Genomic DNA, 25,549 nt, shown 5'->3' on the forward strand with positions numbered 1-25,549 from the left:
CTGCTTGTACTGTACCCACAAGGAGTACCTGTTGCCTTTCCATGTCTGTCCTGTGAACCTGACAGTTAATGTTATGAGACACCAAGATGCACCCGATGCTGCCAGACTGTCTCCTCAACCCAGCCAAACCACTTCACGCTTTCGGAATATAACGGATTAATACAAGTGACATAATTTTTCATCGTGAAGAGTTAGGGCTGGGAATGAGTCAAACCGGTTCATTCAGCAAATAGGAGTTTCCTCCACACCGGAGTTCTCAGTTCTAAGGGATCTTCCGGGCCACCCGGCCTGACGCCTGCTTCTGCGGGAGGAACAAGGCTCTTGGAGCAGGCGGGGCGCCCCCTGGGTCCTGGGGCGGCAGCGCCCGGCCCGCGGGTTCCCGGGCTGCCCGCTGGGCGCCGCCCTCCCGCCGGCCCGGCCGAGGACCCGCGCGGGGTGCCCGCGGTGGCGCCTGACGGGAGCGCGTTCCCGGGAGCATCCTCCGCTCCTGCGCCCGCGCCCCTTGCCGTCCATCGTGAGCGCGGCGGGCGGCGGGCGGCGGGCGGCGAGCGGCGCGGCCCCGGCGGAGTTTTGGGCAGGGCAGCCCCCGCCCGCGCAGGCGGAGCACGGCCGCCCGCGCCAGGACCCGCGGGCCCGGAAACGCTCGTTGTCACAAAGGGGGGAACACGTGGGCGCCCGTGGCCCGGCTGCGGTCGCTGGGAGCTGGGGTCGCCCGGAGAACCGCCCACCGTCCCCGCCCGCCCGACTCCTCGACCCCGGCCGCCAGGCCAGTCCACCTTCGGCCGGCGCCCGGCCGCGAGGTGGCCGTCCGGCTTGGTGTGACCACCTCCCGCCAGTACGTACCTGCGGCCCGAGCCCGCGTCCTGCCGGGCACCGAGGGGCTGGCTACCCCGAGCCTCCCGCAGTCCCGGAGCTCGCGCGGTCATGGGGAGTCTCCCGCTGGCACTGCCACTCCGATAGCCGGGCCCTTGGCTCTTAAGGCCGGGTCAGACCTCCAGCCCTGGGGGTCCCGGACGCCTGCGGTACAGGAGCCCCCAAGGGGTCCCCTCTGTTTTCCCAATAGGACACCTCTGGGTCCCTCAGTCAACCCCTGTCTCTCTTGCTTCTTAGGTTTTCTTCCACCTCGTTCGGACCCCCAGCATAACCATGTCCATCCTGTATGTCTCCCCTCATCCTGACGCCTTCCCCAGCCTCCGTGCCCTTATAGCTGCACGCTATGGGGAGGCTGGGGAAGGGCCGGGCTGGGGAGGAGCCCACCCCCGAATCTGCCTCCAGCCACCCCCGACTAGCAGGGCTCCCTTTCCCCCACCCCGCCTGCCCGCCCTGGAGCAGGGGCCTGGTGGACTCTGGGTGTGGGGGGCCACCGCTGTGGCACAGCTGCTGTGGCCGGCAGGCTTGGGGGGCCCTGGCGGTAGCCGGGCTGCTGTCCTGGTCCAACAGTGGGTCAGTTACGCCGACACTGAGCTAATACCAGCTGCTTGTGGAGCAACGCTGCCTGCCTTGGGGCTCCGAACCTCTACTCAGGACCCTCAGGTGAGTGGGAAGAAGGAGACGGAGATAGAAGAAAGATTGGAGTGGGTAATGAGACAGGAAGACAGTGTGTCAGACGTGGAGAAACACTGATCAAGTCCCAGGTTGATGCCTGGTATGATAACCTTGGGCAGGTTTCTTAAACTCTAAGCCTTGGCCTTCCCATGTTTGAGAATGGACGTTTTCATTTTGAACACGTTGAAACGGTAAGAGGTGTGCAGAGCGGTCTAGTGCCAGGCGTTTTAAAGTCTGGGAGTAGAAGTTTGAGGAGTCTTAAGCTGATGAGAAACAGGAAAAGACTGGAGAGTAGCAAGTGGGGTTGGAGAGGTGGCTGTGCTTGGGGAGATGGAGGAGAAGGCAAATGGGGAGGGGAAGGAAAGGAGAGGAGAGAGAACTAGACCAGATTGAGGCTGTGAATCCTTCCAAAGCAGACTACCTCCTTGCAGAGTTGTTTTTTGTTTGTTTGTTTTTTTTTTCCTAAGATTTTATTTATTTGTCAGAGAGAGAGAGAGAGAGCACACAAGCAGGCAGAGACTTAAGAGAGAAGCAGGCTCCCTACCAAGCAAGGAGCCTGATGTAGGACTCGATCCCAGGACTCTGGGATCATGACCTGATCCGAAGGCAGTGGCTTAACCAAATGAGCCACGCAAGCATCCCCTCCTTGCAGAGTTTTGAGCACATGTTGGATCCTTAGTATTTCTTGAATGAATGAATGAATGAATGGGATGAATATGTGATTCAGAACCTGGCTTGCTCCCTCATATCCTGCTTACTCTGTATACCATAGAGGTCCCCTCTCTGGAATGCCTTGTCCCCCTCAGCCTGATTTATTTTTTTCATAACACTTACAGAGAAAAATAGGGTAATGCATTCTGTATTCACACCTTTACTGTCTCCCCCATTGGAGTGTAAATTGCACCAGTCAGGGTCTGTGCTTGTGTCTACATTCTTTAGAGAAGTGCCCGGCCTGTAGTAGGTGCTTGATAAATACTTCTTGAAGCGATTACTGTGTTGCCTCCTGCAGTCTTTAACATTTGATGTTTAATATATTTCACCTGGCACATAGTAAGTGTCCAGAGGAATTTGTTGAACTAATGGGAATGTTTCTGTTATGACCATTTGACCTCAGAGGTGGGAGCAGAAGGGGGCCACATGGATTGGGTGGGGGTGGGAATTGAGGTGGGCCAAACCTTGTCTCATACCCCTTCCCTTTCCTGCTAGGCTGCCCTCGGGGCCCTGGGCAGGGCCCTGAGTCCCCTGGAAGAGTGGCTCCGGCTGCACACCTATCTGGCCGGGGAGGCCCCCACGCTGGCTGACCTGGCAGCTGTCACAGCCTTGTTGCTGCCTTTCCGTTACGTAAGTCACTGGATCTTGGAGAAGAACCAAGGCAGCCCCCGTTTGACCTTGCTATAGGGTGACTAAGGGTATTTCGTTTCTGTTCACCCTCCCAGGTCCTGGACCCCTCTGCCCGCCGGATCTGGGGTAATGTGACTCGCTGGTTCATCACATGTGTCCAGCAGCCAGAATTCCGGGCAGTGCTGGGAGAGGTGGTTCTGTACTCGGGGGCCAGACCCCTCTCTCAACAGCCAGGTGAGGAAGGCTTCCTCTGGGCCTTCTCTGTGGCTTGCTTTCTTTTTGTTCTTTTAAGAATGGCAGAGTCACTCAGGAAGGGCCCTGAGGGAGGACAGGGTGGGAGAGCGTGGGGAGCCCTAGGGCAGCTGGAATGGCGCATCTGAAGTATCGTGATGTGGTTGACAGAGAGGATTCCCAGTGGGCTAAGTTGGCATTTCTGTGCCTCTCTCTAGGCCCTGAGGTCCTTGTACCCCCAAAGACAGCTACTCAGCTCAAGAAAGAGGCAAAGAAACGGGAGAAGCTGGAAAAATTCCAACAGAAGCAGAAAACCCAACAACAGCAGCCACCCCCGGCAGAGGTGAGAAGCTAAGGGTAGAACTGGAGGGTTGGCGCCGTGGTGGGTGGATGATCTCCGTGCCTATATCGTTTCCCTCCTAAGCAGAAGAAGCCAAAACCAGAGAAGAGGGGGAAACGGGATCCTGGGGTCATTACCTATGACCTCCCAACCCCAGCTGGGGAAAAGAAAGGTACGAGAAGGGGGAAGGGAACCCCTTTCCAGTCTCCTCAGCTGCTGCCTTTCTTTGGTGTTACCCCTTCCTGTTCTGCCCTCGCTGCCACCATTTGGCTTTGGAGGACCCCCAAATCTCCCCGTGTCTGTGCTATGATGTGAGCAACAGAAGTCCGGTGCCTCTGCTGGCCCACTGTCCCAGCTGCTCCTGGCCTCAGGGAACAACCTGAGGGAACTGACCCTCCCCATCTCTCTCCCAGATGTCAGTGGCACCATGCCCGACTCCTATAGCCCTCAGTACGTGGAAGCTGCCTGGTACCCGTGGTGGGAGCAGCAGGGCTTCTTCAAGCCCGAGTATGGAGTGAGTGAGCTCTGCTGCCCAGGCCTGGAGGACATGTGGGAGGGCGACAGCAGGGCCCGGGACCCACTGCCTGGGAGGGGGCTGGGAAAGGTGGTGGGAGGCCTTAGCGTGTGCCCATCCTTCCTCCCCTATCAGCGTTCCAGCGTGTCTGCACCAAATCCCCGCGGAATCTTCATGATGTGCATCCCACCCCCCAATGTGACAGGCTCCCTGCATCTGGGCCACGCACTCACCAATGCCATCCAGGACTCCCTGACCCGATGGTAAGCTCCAGTGCTGTCCTTGGACCCTATCCTTCTTCTGCCTCGTCACTTTTCTCCTCCCTTCTCACCTGACAGGCCCTCTGTCCTCTCTTCTTCCATATGGGCCCTCAGCTATGCCCCCTGGTGGTGCTCTGCTTCTCTCCTCATCAGTCCCCTTATTTGATCATCAGCATAAACCCCTAGTTAGGCAACCAGTTCCCCTTTCTTGCAGACTCTGTCTCCCTTCTCTTGCTACTAATACTACTGTTATTTTGAGTTAAACAAGAAATACATAAATGTATTTTTGTAAGAAATGTAAAGCTTCAAGTCTCTTTGACTACATCCCTGTAGACCTACTCCCGTGCTATATTTAGCCATTATTAACACTTTGATGTGTATCATTCCAGGTCTTTCTTACCTACTTACTTACAAATACGTGTATCCATAGTAATTTGTAATTTTGTTTTTGGGTGGGTTTTTCTTATTTCTGTTCTTTAACATAGAGAGTCAACACTAACTTTTTCCTTGTACTTAGCCATTTATTTTGGAGCTCTCCTTGTTCTTATGCACAGACTGACTTCATTCTCATTCATTGTTCCATAGCATTCGATACTGTAGCTATCCCATAATGGAGTTTCTTTCTTTCTTTTTTTTTTTTTTTTCTTAAGATTTTATTTATTTATTTGACAGACAGAGATCACAACTAGGCAGAGGGGCAGGCAGGGAGAGGAAGGGAAGCAGACCCCCAGCTGAGCAGAGAGCCCAATGCGGGGCTCGATCCCAGGACCCTGGGATCATGACCTGAGCTGAAGGCAGAGGTGATGTGAGCCACCCACGCACCACCTTGGAGTCACTTTCTTATTTATGGTTGTTTCCTAATTTTTCTCTGTTGAACACCTGGTTGGAATGCACATTCCTGTATATGCTTTCTCCAGTGCGAATGGAAGGATTTCTCTGGTTCTATCAGGAACTGAAACTGCTCAGTTGGAGGGGCATGCTTCTATTCAGTTGCCTCCGAAATGGTCTTGGTGACTTACACCTCTGTGAATTGCCTGGGAGGGTGTTCATTTCCCCATGCCCTTTCCGATCCCGGACATTATCGGTGTTTGTTTGCCAGTCTGATGGGCGAAAACATGCTACCTCTGTCGTTCCCGATTCCTGAGGCCGAGTGGAGTCTGTCTGTGTTGCTCAGCCAGTCAGGTTTCCTTGTATACGAATCATCTGTACCTACCTTTCATCTGTTTTTCTATTGATTGTGCTGTTTTTCTTTAATTGGTTTGTTGGAAGATTCTTTAATATTCTAGATATTGAGGATTTGGTTTGTTACGTTTATTATAAATGTTTTCTCCTATTCTAGCACTTGCTCCTCTCCCTGACACATTAACAGCGTTAGCAAGTATGTAATCTAATATCCCACATGACAGGTTCCTTTAAAAAGCACTTTTTATTTACTTTAGAGAGAGAGCATGAGCAGGGAAAAGGGCAGAGAGAGAGAGACAAGCAGGCTCTCCACTGAGGGCAGAGCCTGATGCGGGGCTCAGTGTCAGAACCCTGATGTCATGAGCTGAGCTGAAATCAAGAGTTGGATGCTTAACCAACTGAGCCACCCAGGCACCCCTAAAAATGTATTTTAAGACAACTTTTTATCTTTGGAAGCCAGAGTTTGTTTATTTTAAGCTTTGAGAAGTTTTTCTACAGTCCTACTTACTAAATTAACATGGTTGAAAATATTTACTGGACATCACTGTGCCAGCTCCATTCTGGGCACTGGGGATACAACCTCGGATTTAGAATTTTGCAAGGAATTGAAAGCTGGAAAAACAGAATTATGTTAAATATGTACATAACACACAAAGAGTTATGTTAAATACATACGTAACAAACAATGATCAAGTTTTCTGATCAAGATCAGAAAAGAACGAACACTTAGAAACCTCTTAAGGTAGCAGCCTTTTATTTATTTATTTACTTATGGACAAGGGGGAGGGAGGGGTAGAGAGAGGGGGAAAAGTGACCCCTGCTGAGTAGGGAGCCCAATGCAGGGCTTGATCCCCAGGACCCTGAGATCGTGATCTGAGCCGAAGGCAGACACTTAACCAGATGAGCTCCTATTTGCCAGGTTATTTGACTTTGTGTCTTACTAAAGATGGCCTCTCCTACCTCAAAGTTATAAACACTCTCATCTGTGTTCTTCATTTTTTTTAATGTTTTTCTAATAGTGTTGAGTTCACGAATCAGACTAAAATTTATCTTGGTGACTATTGGCAAGTAGGGAACTAATCAGCTAGTTGTCCCAAACAGATTTATTCAGTTGACTGTCCTTTCCCTACTGATAGGAAGTGCTGCTTTCAGCGAATACTAAATTTGCTCAGATCTGTTTCCAGACACTGTTTTGTTCCCTTAATCTGTAACTCCATTCCTACATAGTAACTTACTGTTTGAATAATCGTAACCCTATCCTGTGTTTGGTTTCTGGTTGGGCACGAGCCTCCTCTTTGTTCTTTTGTCAGATTGCCTTAGCTGTCCTTGCACGTCTCTCCCTGACTAATTTTACAATTGGGAGGATCCCTCCCACCTCCCCTTTCTTTCCTGAGTCCATCAGCTCCCTGCCCAGGAGCCTCTTTTTCCTCCGGTGCCAGGTCCACCGGCCCGTTCCCCTCAGGTCCTCTTGGCTCTTCCCACAGGCACCGCATGCGCGGGGAGACCACGCTGTGGAACCCTGGCTGTGACCACGCAGGCATTGCCACCCAGGTGGTGGTGGAGAAGAAACTCTGGCGTGAGCAGGGGCTGAGCCGGCACCAGCTAGGCCGAGAGGCCTTCCTACAGGAGGTCTGGAAATGGAAAGAGGAGTGAGTGCAGCACCCCGTCCCCTGTCCAGATAAGACCTCTGTAGCCTCCGGCCCTGGCTGCAGGCCCAGGCCCTCACAGAGGCTGAGTGTTAGTTGGCTCTGGGGCCCAGGTCACTTTCAGAGGGATGAGTGATCCCCATTCCCTCCTGTCCACCACCTCATTTCTCCCTCCAGCCCAGACCTGAGTGCCTCCGGGCCTGTCTGTCCACTTCCAGGAAAGGTGACCGGATTTACCACCAGCTGAAGAAGCTTGGCAGCTCCTTGGACTGGAATCGAGCCTGTTTCACCATGGACCCTGTGAGCAGGAAGGGTCTCAGGCCTGGGGCTCCCCAGAGCAAGTAACCCGCAGAAGAGACCACACATGCTGTGGTCCTCCCCTAGGAGGGGAGCCCACCACCCCTAGGAAACCACTAAGGGCTCAGCTGCAAATAGCACTTCTCGACCCTTCTCCTGGCCCTTTGTTACCTGGGAGCTCAGATTCTCCCAGGTGATACATGATAGGGCCTCACTCTCCTGTGGAGCCTGAACTCCCAGGAGTCTCTTCAGCAGCACCTGTCCCTAGCTGAGTGGTTTCCTTGCCATCTCCAGAGTCCTCAGGCTCGTTGCCTGCCTTCATGTCCCCATAGCCCTCTCCTCTTCAAAAAAAAGTACTTCTCCCCGCCAGCCCTCAAAGGGGTCTGCATGCTGGACAGTGGGACTCCAAACAGCGCAGGTATCACCAGATCCTGCCGCCTTGGCAAGTCTGCCTGGGCCCATCTCTGTCTCTCTCTGCTCCCTAGAAACTCTCCACAGCTGTGACGGAGGCCTTTGTCCGGCTCCATGAGGAAGGAGTCATCTACCGCAGTACCCGCCTCGTCAACTGGTCCTGCACACTCAACTCTGCCATCTCCGACATCGAGGTGCCCCCCCACCCCAGCCCAGGATCTCTCCCATCTCCGCCCCCAGCCCCTGCTCCTAGGCACTTCTCTTAATACCCATATCACAGGTGGATAAGAAGGAGCTGACAGGTCGTACTCTGCTCTCCGTGCCTGGCTACAAGGAGAAGGTGGAATTTGGGGTCCTTGTCTCCTTTGCCTACAAGATCCAAGGCTCAGGTAGGAGCTAGGGGCACCAGGGTCCTGGGTTCTCTCCTCTGGGAGAAGGGGCCAGAGCTGAGACCGCAAGGCTACATGTCATCCCAGACAGTGACGAGGAGGTGGTGGTGGCGACAACACGGATCGAAACAATGCTGGGAGATGTGGCCGTAGCTGTGCACCCCAAAGATCCTAGATACCAGGTGCGGTGGGGTACTGCCCACAGCTGGGGAGGAGTGCTGGCTGGAGGGGTTCCCACCCTGTGAGCGGGTGTGGGATGGGCCCTTAGCCCCTTGGCTGAGGAGAAAATAGGCTTAGAAACTCATCTGCAGCTCCTTTCTGGCCCTGAAGATGGAATTTGGGTGTGGGGCAGTCAGGACCCTGGGTGGGAGGGAGTCAGGTCTGGGCCCTCTTGAATTTTTGATGTCACCCCCTGTCCCCAGAACCTGAAGGGGAGGAGTGTGATCCACCCATTCTTGTCTCGGAGCCTCCCCATTGTCTTCGACGATTTTGTGGACATGGAGTTTGGCACAGGTGAGCAAGAGGCTATCCTCGGAGAGAAGGAGGCCATGAGGCTCCCTACGGTCATTCATCTTCCCTCTCAAAGCAAAACAAACAAGCTTTTCCTGAACCAGCAGGACTTGGGCTGGGTTTTAGGGCGCGGTACTAGATACATGGGGAACAAGGGAGGTCTGGGAGCGACATCTTCCAGCAGAGGGGTGTTGTGTGTGGAAAGAGACTTCACTGAGTCCCTCGTGCCTGGGCACCCCCGTGTGCACCCCAGGTGCGGTGAAGATCACCCCTGCACATGACCAGAACGACTATGAGGTCGGGCAGCGACATGGGTTGGAGGCTGTGAGCATCATGGACTCCCGAGGGGCCCTCGTCAACGTGCCCCCGCCTTTCCTGGTGAGACTATAGGGGGTGCAGTGACCAGTAGAGAGATGTGTGGGGTACCTAGGCATGGTCTTGACAGGGCCTGTCTTCCACCCAGGGCCTGCCCAGGTTTGAGGCCAGGAAGGCGGTGCTGGCAGCACTGAAGGAGCGGGGACTGTTCCGGGGTGTTGAGGACAACCCCATGGTGGTGCCGCTCTGCAAGTGAGGAGGGGGCTGGGGCGGGGTGGGAGGAGGGGCAGGGCTCCTCGGGGCACTCACATCTGTTCCCCCACCTGTGCATCCCCGCAGCCGCTCCAAGGATGTGGTGGAGCCTCTGCTGCGGCCACAGTGGTACGTGCGGTGTGGGGAGATGGCCCAGGCCGCCAGTGCTGCCGTGACGCGGGGTGACCTCCGCATCCTGCCTGAGGCCCATCAGCGGACGTGGCACACTTGGATGGACAACATCCGGTGCGTCGGCCCCTCCGTGTGGGGAGGGGTGCTGGGTGAGGGGCCAGGCAGGTAGGGGGCACAGGCAGGAGCACCTTCCTCCCCTGCCTGATGTACCCCTTTCCCCCCCACCCTCCCTGCAGGGACTGGTGCATCTCCCGGCAGCTGTGGTGGGGCCACCGCATCCCGGCCTACTTTGTCACAGTCAGTGATCCAGCCGTACCCCCAGGGGAGGTGAGCCCAGGCCGGGGCTGGACACTGGCCCATCTCCGGGGACTGAGGTGGCTGTGAGTCCTTGCTGACGGGACGGGGCAGGCGAGCCAGAGGTGGTCCCTCAGTGCTCACTCCGCCTGTGGCAGGACCCAGATGAGCGGTACTGGGTGAGCGGGCGCAGCGAGGCTGAGGCCCGGGAGAAGGCAGCCAAGGAGTTTGGAGTGTCCCCTGACAAGATCAGTCTCCAGCAAGGCAAGGCTGGGCCTGGGGGGTGGATGGCTGAGCTGGGGCTCTGATCCCCGTCTCTGCCTGCTCTGACCTCTGACCTTTGACCTCCCTCAGATGAGGATGTACTGGACACCTGGTTTTCGTCTGGTCTCTTCCCATTCTCCATCTTTGGTTGGCCCAACCAGGTGTGTTCCTGAGGGACCAGCTCGGGGTGGGGTGAGGTCTGGGAGGTGGGTGCTGGGCCCCCCATCATGGCCTGCTCTGCCCCCAGTCAGAAGATCTGAGCGTGTTCTACCCGGGGACGCTGCTGGAGACGGGCCATGACATCCTCTTCTTCTGGGTGGCCAGGATGGTCATGCTTGGCCTGAAGCTCACTGGCAAGCTGCCCTTCAGGGAGGTGCGGAGACTGCCAAGACCTGTCCCGTGGTCGTTCCCTCACCACCCCCCCCCCCCATGCCACAGCTCGGGCTCAGCATGCACAGGGATATGGGGACACAGACCTCCCAACCAGGGAGGTCTTGTGGGCACTGAAAGCTGGCTGGGCTTCCCCACAGTGATTCTGTGACCCGGCTTCCCGGAGGAGGGAGTACTCTGATTCCCGTGAAGGTGCTGAATGGACTGGCAGGGTCACTGAGGGGTCTGAGGTTCAGAATGGGGCCTGCGTGGGGCAGGGCCCGGGGCAGGCACTGGGGTCTGGGTGAGGAGACACGTGGTCATGGGTCTTCCCTGCCAGGTCTACCTCCACGCCATCGTGAGAGATGCCCACGGCCGAAAGATGAGCAAGTCTTTAGGCAATGTCATCGACCCCCTGGACGTCATCCACGGAGTCTCCTTGCAGGTGGGGCTGCGCTCGGGGCCAGGCGGGGAAGGACTGTGGAGCTGTGGTGTCAGCCCCCTGACCACTCCCGCCTCACTCTCAGGGCCTCCACGACCAGTTACTGAGCAGCAACCTGGATCCTAGTGAGGTGGAGAAGGCTAAAGAAGGGCAGGTACCAAGGGCGGGCTTGGGGGCTGGAGTGTGGGCCTGGGGAGGTGCGGCCGCCTCAAGGTGCCCCCCATTGCCGCCTCCCACAGAAGGCAGACTTCCCAGCAGGGATTCCCGAGTGTGGCACCGACGCCCTGCGGTTTGGACTCTGTGCCTACACATCTCAGGGTATGGCCTCCAAAACCTCTTGGCCGGGCCCCTTCTCCTTCCCCGAGGCCCACCCTTCCCTTCCCCATGACGGGCACAAGTCAGGAGAGAGAATGGTGAGGACGCAGCCTCTGCTCCCATGCAGGTCGTGACATCAACCTGGACGTGAACCGGATATTGGGGTACCGCCACTTCTGCAACAAGCTCTGGAATGCCACCAAGTTTGCGCTCCGGGGCCTTGGGAAGGGTTTCGTGCCCTCGCCAACCTCCAAGGTGAGGACCCACTAGACGGCAAGGTGGGCAGCATCTGCACGGGCTGTACTGATGCCACTCAGGCATCAGGCGTGGCCCGTGCTGGTCAGGATCACAGCCGCGGGGTTGGGTGGCCCAACCCCTACCCTGGAGCAGCCTTTGTGTAACTGAGGAGATGGATGGACACAGGGACGGACAGTTACAGTGAAAGCCTGGGGCATTGGGGTCCTCCCCCAAGGAGGCAGGAGGCCTGTCCGTTTTCCTCCAAATAACAGGCACATGATGGTTGCCTCGGACCTGTCAGTCTCCAGGAATGCAAACCTGCCCATGGTTCCTGCTCCCCATGGGCTTTTGCCTCCTTCCCTGGGGCATATGGTACCTACTAGCTGATACGCTCCTTCTTCCCAAGCCTGGAGGCCACGAGAGCCTGGTGGACCGCTGGATCCGCAGCCGGCTGACTGAGGCCGTGAGGCTTAGCAACCAAGGTTTCCAGGCCTACGATTTCTCAGCTGTCACCACTGCCCAGTACAGCTTCTGGCTCTATGAGCTCTGTGATGTCTACCTGGTGAGGAGGAGTGGGATGGGGCTGAGGGCGGCAGAGCCCTGGGCCTTTACTTTGCCAGTGGCTGGCCATGAGACCTGGGCCTTCCTCTCACCTTCCCAATCCTCACAGGCACAGGGAGGGCTGGAGGCTAGACCTTTTCCATCCCTGAGCCCCATGCTTCCTGGTCCCCTAGGAGTGCCTGAAGCCTGTGCTGAATGGGGTGGACCAAGTGGTGGCCGAGTGTGCTCGCCAGACCCTCTACACCTGCCTGGATGTTGGCCTGCGGCTCCTGTCACCCTTCATGCCCTTTGTGACTGAGGAGCTGTTCCAGAGGCTGCCTCGGCGGACACCACAGGCCCCCCCTAGCCTGTGTATTACCCCCTACCCGGAGCCCTCAGAGGTATGGGATGCAGCCTGGAGGGGGCTCTGGTCTGCCCGCCAGCCTCCCTCACCGCCTCCTGCACCCCGCAGTGCTCCTGGAAGGACCCTGATGCAGAAGCTGCCATGGAACTGGCCCTAAGCATCACACGGGCTGTGCGCTCCCTGCGTGCGGACTACAACCTCACCCGGATCCGGCCTGACTGTGAGCCTCCGGCCTCCAGACCCACCTTGTTCCCTGGTCCCCTCCGCCCCCTCAGACCAGCATCCGGCGCGGTGGCCTCATGGCACGTCTCCTCAGAGCCACATCTCTCCTTCCTCCCTCCCCACAGGTTTCCTGGAAGTGGCCGATGAGGCCACAGGCGCTCTGGCATCGGCAGTGTCAGGCTACGTGCAGGCGCTGGCCAGTGCGGGTGTGGTGGCCGTTCTGGCCCTAGGGGCTCCCGTGCCACAGGGCTGTGCTGTGGCCCTGGCCTCTGACCGCTGCTCCGTCCACCTGCAGCTGCAGGGGCTGGTGGACCCGGCTCGGGAGCTGGGCAAGCTGCAGGCCAAGCGTAGTGAGGCACAGCGCCAGGCACAACGTTTGCGGGAGCGCCGTGCTGCCTCAGGCTACCCGAGCAAGGTGCCCCTTGACGTCCAGGAGGCAGACAGAACCAAGGTGTGTGGGGCAGCCGGGCGCTCCTCCTCTGTTTCCCTCACCATCTGTTCCCTCCCTCATCAGACCCCAGATCTGGGCAGTCCCGGGGGAACAGGTAGCCTGGGCCCCTTGAACACATGGGGTTTGTGTAGTCTGTTCTCTTCCATGAACAACAGGCAAGGGGCGGGGGACACCACCCAGGGTCACACAAACCAGGTGAGGATGGAGGCAGACCTAGAACCAGGTATCCTGCCTCCCAGCCAGAGCCCTCGTGCCTCACCCAGTGCCTGGAACGTGGCATCCCACATGCCTGGGGCTGCTCTGCGGACCGCCTGCAGTCAGGAAGCCCAGTGGGCTCAGCTGGGGTCTCTCCAGGGAGGAGCAGTGGGATGAACCACATGGACACAGAAATGAGCAGAGGCTGAGTTACTGAGCCTTGGCAGCTGAGTGGGCTCTCTGTTCTCCTGGAAGCTCTACCATTGCCATTTTACAAACGAGCACCCAGTGCCTGCCTGTCCTGTGTTCCTAACCCCGGTGCCCCACCATTCATCTGGGGGCGGAGCTGCTGGTTTTGAGGCCCCTTTGTTTTTGGGGACTGGCCACTCTGGCAGAAGGCAAGCCCTGGGAGGTCAGTGATGCTGGAAGAAAAAGCAGGTGGTGCTGGGGAGACTGGGGAGGATGAGGGGGGCACAGGCCTGCCAAGCTCACGCAGTCCCCAGAGTACTCCGCCCATCTTTCCACCTCGGACCCCTCTGCCATTGTGGGCATTGCATTGTTTCTCACCTACTCTGGGCTGTGCCCTGCTGCTGGCATTTGTGTCCTCTCTCGGGCCTGGGTCCTCACCACCCACACCCCCTCTCCTTTGTTCCACCCCCCAGCTCCAGCAGACAGAAGCAGAGCTCAGGAAGGTGGATGAGGCCATTGCGCTATTCCAGAAGATGCTGTGATACACCCAACTCCACTCTTCATAACCTCCAATGTACACCTTGGGGGTGGCAGCAATAAAATATTTTGCCACAAAACCCTCTGTTGTCTGTGTGTGCTAGGACTGGGGAGGGCACGGAGGGCCTGGGTGCCTACACCCGCGGACACAGCGGGCATGAGCAGTGCGAGGGCTGCAGGCCAGAGGCACTGGGTGGGCAAAGAGGTGTGTCCATCTGGGTCTATCCCTGGCGCTGAGCCAGGCCTGAGTCATGTTGCTCACTCCCTCCTCCCAGCTCTTCTCTGCTCACCTCTGCGCTGCTGCTGCTGAGGGAGGCCTGCCCTGGTACTGGCTGCTGCTTGGGCCCTTGGGTGGGCATGGGTAGAGGGGCCGGGGCTGCCGATCCTGCCCCGTCCCCTGCCCAGGCTTCCCTCCCGCTCCACTGATTCTCCACTTAGGTTAATTATAACTCTGACCTAAGTGCCCTGTGACCAGGCCCCAGCGGCCCTGCCGGAGAACCAGCAACCAGGTAGGGGAGAGGCCTAGAGAGGGGATTCAGACGTTCTGTATGTGGGGAGCTAGGGAGATGTAGGTCTGGGGGTGGGGAGGGGGCGTCCTAGGGGAGGAGCCTCAGCCCCTCTCCTGCAAGTGTATGTCCCTAAGAGCCTGATAAGGCCCTCGGGTTATCTGGGCAACCTAGGAGAGAGGGTGGGGAAGCCAGGTTGGGACCTGTCAGGTGCTTGAGGCAAAGCAGATGCCCAGGCGGACAGACAGCTGGGCATGCCCTGGACTCGCAGCTGCTTCCTACTTTTGAGAGACTTCTGTCTTCCAGGTCTATGTCCCAGCCATGCTCCCCGCAGACGTGCCCCTCTCCCACCTGAGCCCTCCGGTGCTGCCGCTGCTGCTGCTGCTGCTACAGCAGCTGCCCCCCACAGCTTCCTTCTTCCCCAACATCTGGAGCCTCCTGGCTGCCCCTGGCTCCATCACCCACCAGGACCTGACTGAGGAGGCAGCCCTCAATGTCACCCTGCAGCTCTTCCTGGAGCAGCCGCCCCCAGGTCGGCCCCCACTTCGGCTTGAGGACTTCCTGGTGAGTGTCCCCAGGTCCTGTCACATCCCAACTGGATTCCCCAATTCCTTGGGACTTCTACTCACTGAGGGCTCTGCTTGCCAAAAGAAGGGACATCCTCTCCTTCTTGCCTCCCCACCTCTCCCCCCTGTAATGAGTTCGCAAGGGTCCCGGTCCTGAAAATCAAGAGTCCACACTCCTTAGAAAGATCCAGAATTGCCCCTCCCTCATAGGGCCCAGCACTCAATTTTTTGCACACCTCACTTGAGGAAACGTGGGCAATGGTCCACTCCCAGGGACAACCTATCCCCTAACCCACTCTCTGTAGGGCCGCACCCTCCTCGCCGATGACCTCTTTGCTGCCTACTTTGGACCTGAATTTCCTTCCCGGCGGTTCCGAGCAGCCTTAGGTGAGGTGTCTCGTGCCAACGCAGCCCAGGACTTCCTGCCAACATCCAGGAATGACCCTGACCTGCACTTCGATGCGGAGCGGCTAGGCCAGGGGCGCATGCGCCTTGTGGGGGCTCTCCGGGAGGCCCTGGTGGCAGCCAGGGCCCTGGAGCACACCCTGGCCCGCCAGCGCCTCGGGGCCGCGCTTCACGCGTTGCAGGTGAGAATAGCCTGAATCAGTTGGAGGGGGGGGTCTTTCCTCTGGGTCTTCCTATCGCCCAGAGAGAGGTTTCCTCAGGGTACCTCCTCGTCACACCTCCCCCTGCTCAAGAAGGGATGGGGTGCTGCTTGCCAAAGCCCTGAGGTTGGACCCTAGTGTCCCAGCTGTGAACTGGCAGCACTTCCAGTGGGAGCAGCAGGAGGCCATTGTGGCCGGAGAGAACACAGAGGCCCGAGGTCTGGTCTCTGGGTTCTGAGGGAGATGGGAGCAAACACTGGGAGACTCTCACTTGAGAAAAGCTCCCTCCTGGGCAACAGGCAGAGGGTGTGGAGGGCACTTGGGGCATCTGACAGCAGCCGCGGCATTGCAGAGGTTAAGAGGACACTTTCTAGATGGGGAGACTCAAAGGAGTGGGGGTAAGGGCTGGAGATCGTGATGACAGTCCCCTTCTGCCCCCCTGCGCCCAGGATTTCTATAGTCACAGCAACTGGGTGGAAATGGGGCAGCAGCAACCACAGCCTCACCTCCTCTGGCCGAGGCAGGAGCTCCGGAGCCTGGCACGAGGTATAGCCATGACCCTGGTGCTGCGGGAAACCCACAGAGCTGAGTCCTGTCAGCCTACCCAACCCCTGTGTCATATCCTCAGGTCACATAGGATGTGACATTGCTTCTTCTCTGGAACAACCTGTGAGGTCCCCCCAGCCCAGCCAAAGGCCAGGTCACTTAGATAGCGTCTCCAAGATCATACAGGGGAGGACAGAGCCAGAGCCAAGGTCTGTAGACCTCAGCTGAGTTCTCTTTCATGTGGCTTCCTCACCCAATATGGCATGGAGCATACAGGGCTCTCCCTCAGAGTCCCCTCTTCCTTCCACCTGAACTATGGCTGCCTCTTGTCTACTACAAGTTGGCTTCATGTCCACAGCCCACATAGGGCTCAGTCCCTGCAGTACTGCTCACCACGCTTTCTGGGTTTCCTAGCGCAGTCCCTGTCTCATATATTCAGTCTCATCACCAGACGATCTCTGAGGTTTTTTTTCCTCTAAGCCTAGAAGGGTACATACGGGCTTGGCAAGCTGGGAGGAAAGCCAAAGTTTGGATGGACGGGGATAAAGGTCAGTGGTGGTAGAATCTTGGGGTCTAGACCCCTGTTCTCTCTTCCCAGTGGATGATCCTACCTGCTCTGATTGTGAGGAGTTGAGCTGCCCCGGGAATTTGTTGGGCTTTACACTCCTCACGTCTGGCTACTTTGGAACTCATCCCTCCAAACCTCCAGGTACCAGACAGAAGTAAGGGGAGAAAGTCCCTTCCTTTCCTCTGGCCGTCTCCCTAGGGATCTCAGAACTGTAGACCCTTGTTCCATTTCCTATGGCTTCACTTCCCGGAAGAAACCGAGAGCCTTGGGAATGGGGTGGGTGGATGGAGGCCCACTGAGGAGGCCATGATTGTTGGGAGGGAAGATCTTCTTACTCAGCTGCTAAGACTTCTCCATTACCCAACCGCAGCTTCTGGGGACTGACTAGAGGGATCAGGGGATCTCCTGTGTACTGTGATGACTGACCCTTCCAGATTTACTCTAGATTTGCCCTCCACAAAATGTCATCTTTCTTGCTGATCCTTTGCTGAAGGCTGAGAGGTCAGGCCAGGTCAAAAAGGGCCTCACTTCCTTAGGAGGCAGTGGCTTGTTTACCTCCACAGCCCCCAGATCTCTTTCCCAACCCAGGGAAATGTAGCCATGGGGGCCGTTTTGACCGGAGCAGCTCCCAGCCCCCACGGGGAGGCATCAACAAGGATAGCACATCCCCGGGCTTCTCCCCCCACCACATGCTGCACCTCCAGGCGGCAAAACTGGCCCTTCAGGCCTCCATCCAGGCCTTCAGTCTCCTGAGAAACCGCCTGGGAGACAGAGGTTTCTCCAGGTGAGTGGTCTCTGCGAGACGCGCTCCTCAGTGGGCGTGCACTCCTGGGGGACCTGAGTAGTCAGTGGCTGGGGACGAATGTGCAGGCTCTTCCCTGTGTCTCCGGCCTGCTCCCCAGACTGCTGGACATCAGCCCAGCCTCCAGCCTGAGCTTCGTCCTGGACACCACGGGCAGTATGGGTGAGGAGATCAATGCTGCCAAAATCCAGGCTCGCCACATTGTGGAACAGCGGCAGGGCAGCCCCATGGAGCCCGTCCACTACGTCCTGGTGCCTTTCCACGATCCAGGTAACTGTGGTCAGCGAGGATAGTGGAAGGAAAGTCCAGGGCAAGGGGTAAATGCCACTGGTGGGGAAGTGGGGTCTCATGGCTCCACTTCCTTAACAAAATGGTGATACTTCCCGTGGCTGAGTCTTTACCGGTACCTGTGTGCATATAGCAAACAACTGGGCATGTCTGGTGTTTCCAAAATGGTAGCACTTTCCATATGAGGTTAATCATGATTTGTGCTTAGGCAGGGGACTCTGCTTCCATGCTAATCAGCCATTCTCAATTCCCTCCATTTCCTGTGGATGGATGTTGGGATGGGGGCGGGGGTTGGTGGGTGCAGGCCCCCCGTGAAGCCTCTGAGACAGCTAGTTATAGTGTATTTCCTTTCCCCACTGAAATGGAAGTCAGACCCTCTGCCCTGGGTTGACCAGTCACTGTGCATCCTTAAGCTAATCATTTAGCCTTTTTTGCCTCAGTTTCATCGTCCATAAAATGGGTCAGTACTTGTCTTATCCCACCCATCTCCTAGGGTTGAAATGACCGCCAAATACCCATAGGACTGAGAATTCCCTATGGGCAGGAGTTGAGTCCAATCTACCTGCATAAATCTCACAGTAGCTGGCATTTAATAGGGGCTTAACACATATTTGATGGAGGTTTTTTTTTTTTTTTTTAAGATTTTATTTATTTACTTGACAGAGAGGGACACAGTGAGAGAGGGAACACAAGCAGGGGGAGCTGGAAAGGGAGAAACAGGCTCCCCACAGAGCAGGGAGCCCAATGTGGGGCTCCATCCTAGGACCCTGGGACCATGACCTGAGCCAAAGGCCCACGCTTAAAAACTGAGCCATCCAGGTGCCCTGGAGTTTTGAATAATTAAGAATTTAGCACTTATTATGGGTCAAAGCACAATTCTAAGGTTTACAAAATCAACTCATTTAGTCCCGATGACTCTGTGAGGTAAGTACTGTTACTTTTCTGGTGAGGAAATCGAGGCCCCAGGTCTTTTCATACTTAACACGCATACCTGATAAAGGCCTGCTCAGGACCACAGGAGATGCTGCCATTTTTTGAAGGAAATGAGGTCCATTTTCCCCCAAGTGTAACTAGCCCTTGCCCTGCCCATATAAATATAAGGGAATATTGTTATTTCAATACTTGTTCACCCTAGGAGCCTGGCCTTGACAGCAGGCCTCTTGACTGGGGAGGTGGTCCTGGGTAGGGATGGGGACCCCGCTCCTCACTCACTTCAACCTCCTTTCTCCCTCCCCAGGGTTTGGTCCTGTCTTTATAACCAGTGACCCTGACAGCTTCTGGCAACAGCTCAATGAGATCCATGCTTTGGGTGGTGGAGATGAGCCTGAGATGTGCCTGTCGGCCCTGGAGGTCTGCCCTACCCCCCCACTCCATCTTCTTCCTTTCCAGGTCCTACCACCCAGGGGAACTCGAGCCTTTCTGGGACCTCCATCTCCCTCCCCACCTTCAGAGCTCAGTCCCCCTAGCTTCCGTCCTGGGTTCCAGGGTCCTTTGACCTTCAATTCTGTCCTCCCTGGTTCTACCCATTCACCTGCTGCCACCATGTTTAATGCCCACGCTCTCCCTCCCTGCCAGCTGGCTCTGCTGCACACCCCTCCGCTCTCAGACATCTTTGTCTTCACTGACGCCTCCCCCAAGGATGCCATGCTCACCAGCCGGGTGGAATCCCTAACTCAGGAGCGGCGCTGCAGAGTGAGCACAGCTGATGGGGACCTGATGTCAGCCACCCAGGGATGTGGGGACCTGAGGATGACACCTTCACAACAAGCATCACCCCTCACTCTGGCGGCTGACCCAGCCTTGGGAAAAGCAGACAATGAGTATAATGTTTCCGGATCCCCTATTTGATGCCGAATTCATATTTGAACCTGTCGCCAATAAACCTCTTAAAAAACTGGGGATCTAGTTGCCAACAATCCACCCTGTGGGTGACATATGGTGACAAGTACAAAGGAGTGGCGACTGCTAAGTGAAGGCCTTGGGGTCGTGTCACTGAGAGACCCAGCAGTGGCAGTCAGAGGGCAGACAGGGACCTTGCCACTGGTCATCAGCTCTGTAGAGCCCTTGGGCACAGGAGACCCCTGTTTACAGTGGGGGAGTTCTCAAGTACTGGCTTCTCTTCTGGGCACAGGTGACATTCCTAGTGACTGAAGACCCATCGAGGGTTCAGGGCCGAGCTCGGCGTGAGGTCTTGTCCCCTCTGCGTTTTGAACCATATGAAGCGGTGGCCCTGGCCTCAGGAGGAGAGGTCATCTTCACCAAGGACCAGCACATTCAGGATGTAGCCGCCATTGTCGGGGACAGCATGGCTGACCTGGTGAGTAAGTGTGGGCACCGGAGGGACTAATGCTTTCCACTGAGAACTAAGGGTGTGGGTGACACGGCCTCTCTTTCTCACAGGTTAATGGTTTAACCCAGTGTGCTGCCACTACAGTCAGAAGGGTGGGAAAGGAGGTTTCTTTCCCTCTGCGATCCATGACTGTCCACCTTCCACATTGCTCCTTCCCTATGAGTACTGTCCCCTGTCCCCCACCCTTGGCCTCCAGTAGTCTGTCCTCAGGGCCACCACAGGAAATCCTGCCATCTTTTAAGGAGGGACAAGAAGTGATGGCTTCACCCTCAATCCCTTGTCTCCACTTTGTCACTGACCGTAACTCCATCCCTGCCCCTGGCTCCCTCCCTGTCACTGGCCTCCCTTCTCCCCGTGTGACTTAGTTTCCTTCTGTCTCCACCCTTCTCCTGTCTTAGTTCCCATCTCATTCAAGGTCTTATCTTCTCCTTCTCCTGTGTTTTGTGGTTCTTCCCATCCTTCAAGGTTACCCTTCCCCTGGAGCCTCCTGTTGTGGTGTCTGGGAGGTCACTTGTGTTCCGTGTGGATGCGCTGCTCCAGAAGGTCACAGTTCGGATCCACAGGGAGGTCAGCAGCTTCTGGATCAGAAACCCTGCAGGTACTTCCCCGTGTGTTTCTTGAGGCAGAGGGAAGAATGGAGGAGAAGGGTGACATACTAAGGGATAGGGATGGTTCCCTGTGCCAATCGCTTGCTCCCCCACTCCCGTCAGGGGTCTCCCAGGACCAGGAGGAAGGTGAGGGGCCTCTAGGTCACACACGTCGCTTCGGGCAGTTCTGGATAGTTACCTTGAATGACCCGCCACAGACAGGGACCTGGGAGATCCAGGTCACAGCTGAGGGCACGCCCCGGGTGAGAGTGCAAGGTAAGGAGGGAGCTACTTCTGAGAAGGGAAGGGAGGGGAAGGGAAGGCTGCAGAGCTCAGAGAGCACTATCAGTCACATTCCTCTCCGGAAGGTCTCTGATTGCCTTGACCCTCCTCAGCTCAGACAGCTCTGAACTTCCTCTTCTACTTTGGGATTCCCATGGAGGATGGCCCCCACCCTGGCCTCTACCCGCTGACTCAGCCAGTTGCAGGTATATCTGTCCCCCTGCCCCAACTTGTCCATTATTATTTTTTAAGATTTTATTTATTTATGAGAGAGAGAGAGAGTGCGCACTTGCTCTCACGAGCTGGGGGGAGGGGCAGAGGGAGAGGGAGCAGCAGGCGCCTGCCGAGCAAGCAGCTGGATGCAGGGCTCAATCCTAGGAGCCCCGGATCATGACCTGAGCTGCAGGCAGATAGATGCTTAACTGAGGCATTCACGTGCCCCCATTATTTTTATATATATATATTTAACTTTGTATTGAGTTATAACCTGTATAACGAAGTGCACTAAACTAAAGTACACGCGGGGCAGACTTCATATAACGAACCATGTAACCAGTCCTTGGTTCCAAATTTAGAACATTTCCAGCATCCCAGAATCTTTCCTGACCCTGCCCAACAGTAATCCTCAGAGGTAACCCCTTTTCTCCATCTGTACTCCCCAGGAATAACCCCTATTCTAAAAGCCATTCATTATTTTCTCCCTGTCTCTATCTCCTGCGGACCCTCGTTCTCCCCACCTGTCCCCGACCCTGTCCCAGGCCTCCAGACCCAGCTGCTGGTAGAGGTGACAGGGCCAGGCTCCAGAGGCAAGCTCGGAGACCCTCGACCACACTTCTCCCACATCGTCCTTCGAGGGGTCCCTGATGGTGCCGAGCGGGGCCGGGTGCCTCTGGAGCCCACAGGACCGCGGGAGCGCAATCTCCTCACCGCCTCGCTTCCACCTACGCTTCTGTCCACCACGGGACCCTTCTCTGTGGAGCTGATCGGCCAGGACGGAGAGGGGCGAGGCCTGCACCGAGCGGCCCCCCAGCCATGCACCGTGGTTCCCGTCCTTCTGGAGGTGAGACGCCAGGGGAAGGTGCGGGTGGCGAGGGCTGCAGCAGCTGCTCCTGCCCTGACCCACCCTCCTCCTCCACAGCTCGGCGGTTCCCCAGGGTTCCTGGCTCCAGGCAGCAAGGCCCTGCTCAGCCTCCGCATCACTAGTTTCTCAGGTCCTCAAGATCTCGACCTTAGGACATCTGTCAGCCCCAGCTTCCCTCTCACCTCCAATCTCTCCAGGTACAGCCCCTGAACCCGCCTGCTCAGTTCTGGCGAAACTTTTGGTTCCTGGCATTGGGGTCTGATGCCTGAAGCCCCGCCTAAGAGCAGCCCACTCCGATTGGTGCTGGGTCTCCGCCTGCCTGCTGGCGCTTAGCTCAGACCCTCCGACCACTGACTCAGTTCTTCAGAGCTTGGCCCTCAGCCTGGTGTCTGTGTCCACTTGGTAGAGTTCGCCTGGAACTGAATGAGTCTGCCTGGGGAAGCCTATGGTTGGAGGTTCCAGACTCAGCCGCGCCAGACTCAGTGGTGACAGTGACTGTGACCGTGACAGGTCGAGAGGCTAGCCCAGGGCCTCCCACCCACGCTTTCCTCCGGCTCCTGGTGCTGGGCCCTGCCCTGCAGGTGAGTCACGCCTATTCCCATCTCAGGCCACACAGCCTAAGAGGAGGGCCCTGTAGGCTTAATTTGGGTACAGACATCCTGACAGCCTCTCCCCCTTCTCCCCAGGACCCTCTGGCCGCCCCTGCCCACTCATCTGGCCCCATCCTCACCTCGACCAGCCCGGCCTCCACTTTGGTGACTCAGGGAAGGGCCGGGGGAGGGCAGGTGGACAAGCCCTGGTGGGGCACAGTTGGCGGGGTGCTGCTCCTGCTAGGCCTGGCCTCCTGGTGACACGGAGGGATGGCTCTCCAGAGCTATTTGCAATCTTGCCCCATTGGTGAGAAGGTAACGTGGGCCTTGGGACCCCACCTCTCCCAGCTGGGATGGAGGTTTTCCTTCTCTTGCACTTGTCCCTCTCTTTCTTAGTGAGATCAGGATAGAGGGCAATAGATTTTCCCACAGTGCACTTTTTTTTTTTTAACCCTGGTGGGAACTAAACCAAATACCTCTTTTTGGAGAAAATTGTTTCCTATCTCTCCACAGCATCTCCTTATTCCACTATTTATTCATGCTTTCCCAAGCTCAGGTAGAAGGAAAGATATATGGAGACTAAATTTGGAGACTAATATGGAGAGGAGACTAAATTTGGGAGTGGGGTTTATTTATAGAAATTTTATAAATTTGTTCTTATTTAAAATTCTGAAGAAGTCCCTATTTTTATTATAGTCCCTATAATTTATTTATAAATTTGTTCTTATTTAAAATTCTGAAGAAGTCCCTATTTTATTTTTGTATTTAAAGTTGAAGGACAGTTTTGATAAACATGTGTTCTCTAGAGCGGGATTTCAAAGAAAGATCATTTAAGCATATCATATAAGGGAGAATGAGGGCATAAGAAGATGAAATGGAAGTTGTCAGTTGCAGAGAAGAAACTTTACACCAAGATGTTGGGACTTCAGTCGACCCACCACCTGGAGCCATTTATCTGTTAAGTCAAGAAGCAGAATGAGGAGACTGGGGGTTCTGACTCAGCCTTCCCCCTCACCAAATGAGGAAACCCAGAGGAGGCTTTACACACGGGTTGGGCCCTTCTGCATCTTGGGACAGCTCAGCTGAGGGGTCTCTCCTTTTGGCCAAATGCCTCCCTTCTGCCTCAGCAACTCCTGGAGAAGAGGAGAGAAAGAGTGTGAGCATCTGCCCACCCCCAGCAAGGGTCCAGAGCTTCCGCCCTATACCACCCCCCCCCCAATTCCTAAAGTTTACCTGTTGCTGCTGTAAGTTCTGCTTCCTTGGCCTTCCCTTCCAGTCCTGGGCAGCACAGGAACTAGCCTTATTTAGGGGATATGGGGAGAGTGGGGGTGGGGGAGGGGCAGGGTTTGCTTTTTTTTCTGTTAAATATTGATCCCAAGTCCCCTCTCTACCAGCACCTTCCCAAAAATCTAAACGAAAAACAATAAACTCACCTTCTCCTGAATCAGATTCTGCAAACACATGTTCACCTTTTGAATCTGGGCTAACTGGAGGCCACGAGGCTTTGAGTGTAAATCTGTTAGAAAATTCTAAAGGAGGAGTTGGTGGTGAAAACTTGGGGTCCATCTGCCACTCTTTCTGTCACCACAGGCCATACATTTTCTCCATCTGGATCCCCTCATCTCAGTAGCCCTCAAGGTGGGTAGAAAAACCCGATACTCTCCACTCCCATCTCTTTAACAATCCAGTTCCTCCATCCCCCCCTACCAAATAGCACAGTACCCCTTTCCTTATTCCTTATGGATCTTCCCTGTCTAGTCCTGCCCCACTGAAATAATCCAGGCCACTCCCCCATCTCAGTGGAGTGATCCAGACCATGTCCCTCTGAATGGAATGCAGGCCAGCCTCCTCTAATCCCAACAATGAACACCAACCTAACACTTGGTGGCATCCAGTCATCAGCTGCTTCCAGTTCATGATCCCTACCTGTTAACTCTTGCCTTTCCAGGGTGGTGTCAGGCTCTGCTCCCATGTCCCTGCTCCCCCACACAGCACAGCAGCTCCTTACCTCACCGAGGGCCCCTAGATGCAGCTGTTCGTGTTGGGCCTCCCTCAGATGGCCCTCAAACCAGGCTTGGCCATGCTCCAGCAGCTCTAGCCCCTGCCACAGGGCATCCTGCTCCCTCTCCAGAGCCTGCATCCTCTGCAGCTGGGAAGGCAAGAAGCAGAGGCTGACTTGCTCCACAGCAGGGCTCTGGGCCATGGCTCTTCCTCTCAGCCCTTGGTTGGGTTCACTGTCTGGTCACAGAGTGTGACTCCAGACTGACCACTGAGCACCTGGAGGGCAGGGGAGAAGACTTACGGGTCCTCAAAGTTGAGTGGAAATGGAGGGGCAGATCCAGGGAGCGGGTGTCCCTGGGACCACTTGCTGGACTAATACTCACCCAGAGGAAAAAGCTACGGGCCCCTGAGTCTCGGCAGCTTGTTCCCAGTGGCAGCAGCAGAACCGTGTAGGGAGCCTGGACCCGGGGCGGTCCACCGGGACCCTGGCTCCCCATGGCTCGGAGGTGGGAAGGGCAGAGCCACGCCCACGGGTGCCCGGGCTGGTCCCTCCCCTTCCCTCCTGCCTTGTGACTGTCCTACCTTGTTTTTCAGCCTCCCAGAGCCCTTTTTGCTGTGTCTATCTGAGGCTAGGGTGCCCCTACTTAGGAGAAAGACCATCTCTGTTGGGCTTATTTGGCTTCCTTTTCATCTGCTTTTGTAGTGTCTATTGAAATGCCTGGTTCTCCCCCTGGGTGGAACCCAGGGTCCCCCTACAGCAGTGTCACTGTGGGTTTGTGTGTGTTTATTTTTAGTAATCTCTACACCCAACGTGAGATTCGAACCCACGACCCTGAGATCAAGAGTCGCACACTCCCAACTGCACCAGCCAGGCACCCCATTGTCCCTGTGTTTCTAATGAGGCAGGGTAGGCCCTTTTGTGGACTTCCGCTTGGTGTTTCATCTTGTTCTTATTCTTTTGTTTTGTACTAGTTGGTCTAAAGAAACAATAAC

The 25,549-nt window shown here is 56.2% G+C and overlaps 3 protein-coding genes across 7 annotated transcripts; 2 read left to right on the top strand and 1 right to left on the bottom strand.

The window, feature by feature from the left end:
- The first annotated feature begins 596 nt into the window (after positions 1 to 596).
- VARS1 (valyl-tRNA synthetase 1) lies at positions 597 to 13,864 on the top strand. Of its 2 annotated transcripts, none has more exons than XM_004780937.3 (30): positions 597 to 835; positions 1,111 to 1,533; positions 2,752 to 2,886; positions 2,982 to 3,120; positions 3,336 to 3,460; positions 3,542 to 3,629; positions 3,871 to 3,971; positions 4,107 to 4,234; positions 6,898 to 7,062; positions 7,278 to 7,359; positions 7,842 to 7,961; positions 8,048 to 8,156; positions 8,244 to 8,338; positions 8,579 to 8,669; positions 8,920 to 9,044; positions 9,130 to 9,233; positions 9,321 to 9,479; positions 9,602 to 9,692; positions 9,818 to 9,923; positions 10,014 to 10,084; positions 10,171 to 10,296; positions 10,633 to 10,737; positions 10,820 to 10,888; positions 10,974 to 11,052; positions 11,177 to 11,304; positions 11,693 to 11,848; positions 12,021 to 12,227; positions 12,299 to 12,410; positions 12,538 to 12,863; positions 13,721 to 13,864. In XM_004780937.3, exons 2-30 carry the CDS (start codon positions 1,147 to 1,149, stop codon positions 13,787 to 13,789), a joined length of 3,798 nt encoding a protein of 1,265 aa, XP_004780994.1. In that variant the 5' UTR covers positions 597 to 835; positions 1,111 to 1,146; the 3' UTR covers positions 13,790 to 13,864. The 2 variants fall into 2 exon arrangements, with proteins under 2 accessions (XP_004780994.1, XP_004780995.1); XM_004780938.3 differs by having other exon boundaries at positions 598 to 835; positions 3,545 to 3,629.
- Positions 13,865 to 13,925: 61 nt separating this feature from the next.
- Positions 13,926 to 23,248, top strand: VWA7 (von Willebrand factor A domain containing 7). 2 transcript variants are annotated; one of them, XM_004780943.3, is made up of 17 exons: positions 13,926 to 14,293; positions 14,597 to 14,854; positions 15,162 to 15,443; positions 15,911 to 16,007; positions 16,606 to 16,716; positions 17,164 to 17,359; positions 17,478 to 17,647; positions 18,903 to 19,015; positions 19,241 to 19,357; positions 19,797 to 19,982; positions 20,481 to 20,613; positions 20,726 to 20,878; positions 20,998 to 21,090; positions 21,643 to 21,944; positions 22,023 to 22,162; positions 22,372 to 22,546; positions 22,652 to 23,244. In XM_004780943.3, exons 2-17 carry the CDS (start codon positions 14,612 to 14,614, stop codon positions 22,814 to 22,816), a joined length of 2,676 nt encoding a protein of 891 aa, XP_004781000.1. In that variant the 5' UTR covers positions 13,926 to 14,293; positions 14,597 to 14,611; the 3' UTR covers positions 22,817 to 23,244. The 2 variants fall into 2 exon arrangements, with proteins under 2 accessions (XP_004781000.1, XP_004780998.1); XM_004780941.3 differs by having other exon boundaries at positions 18,903 to 19,357; positions 22,652 to 23,248.
- Position 23,249: 1 nt separating this feature from the next.
- SAPCD1 (suppressor APC domain containing 1) lies at positions 23,250 to 25,428 on the bottom strand. 3 transcript variants are annotated; one of them, XM_045065144.1, is made up of 5 exons: positions 24,564 to 25,428; positions 23,989 to 24,084; positions 23,789 to 23,854; positions 23,604 to 23,688; positions 23,265 to 23,510 (listed from the first exon to the last, which is right to left on the bottom strand). In XM_045065144.1, exons 1-5 carry the CDS (start codon positions 24,756 to 24,758, stop codon positions 23,440 to 23,442), a joined length of 513 nt encoding a protein of 170 aa, XP_044921079.1. In that variant the 5' UTR covers positions 24,759 to 25,428; the 3' UTR covers positions 23,265 to 23,439. The 3 variants fall into 3 exon arrangements, with proteins under 3 accessions (XP_044921077.1, XP_044921079.1, XP_044921078.1); XM_045065143.1 differs by having other exon boundaries at positions 23,392 to 23,510; positions 23,604 to 23,854; XM_045065142.1 differs by having other exon boundaries at positions 23,250 to 23,854.
- Positions 25,429 to 25,549: the final 121 nt, after the last annotated feature.

Source organism: Mustela putorius, unplaced genomic scaffold (genome assembly GCF_011764305.1).
Source record: "Mustela putorius furo isolate JIRA1106 unplaced genomic scaffold, ASM1176430v1.1 tig00003856_pilon_pilon_pilon, whole genome shotgun sequence".
Taxonomy (NCBI): domain Eukaryota; kingdom Metazoa; phylum Chordata; class Mammalia; order Carnivora; family Mustelidae; genus Mustela; species Mustela putorius.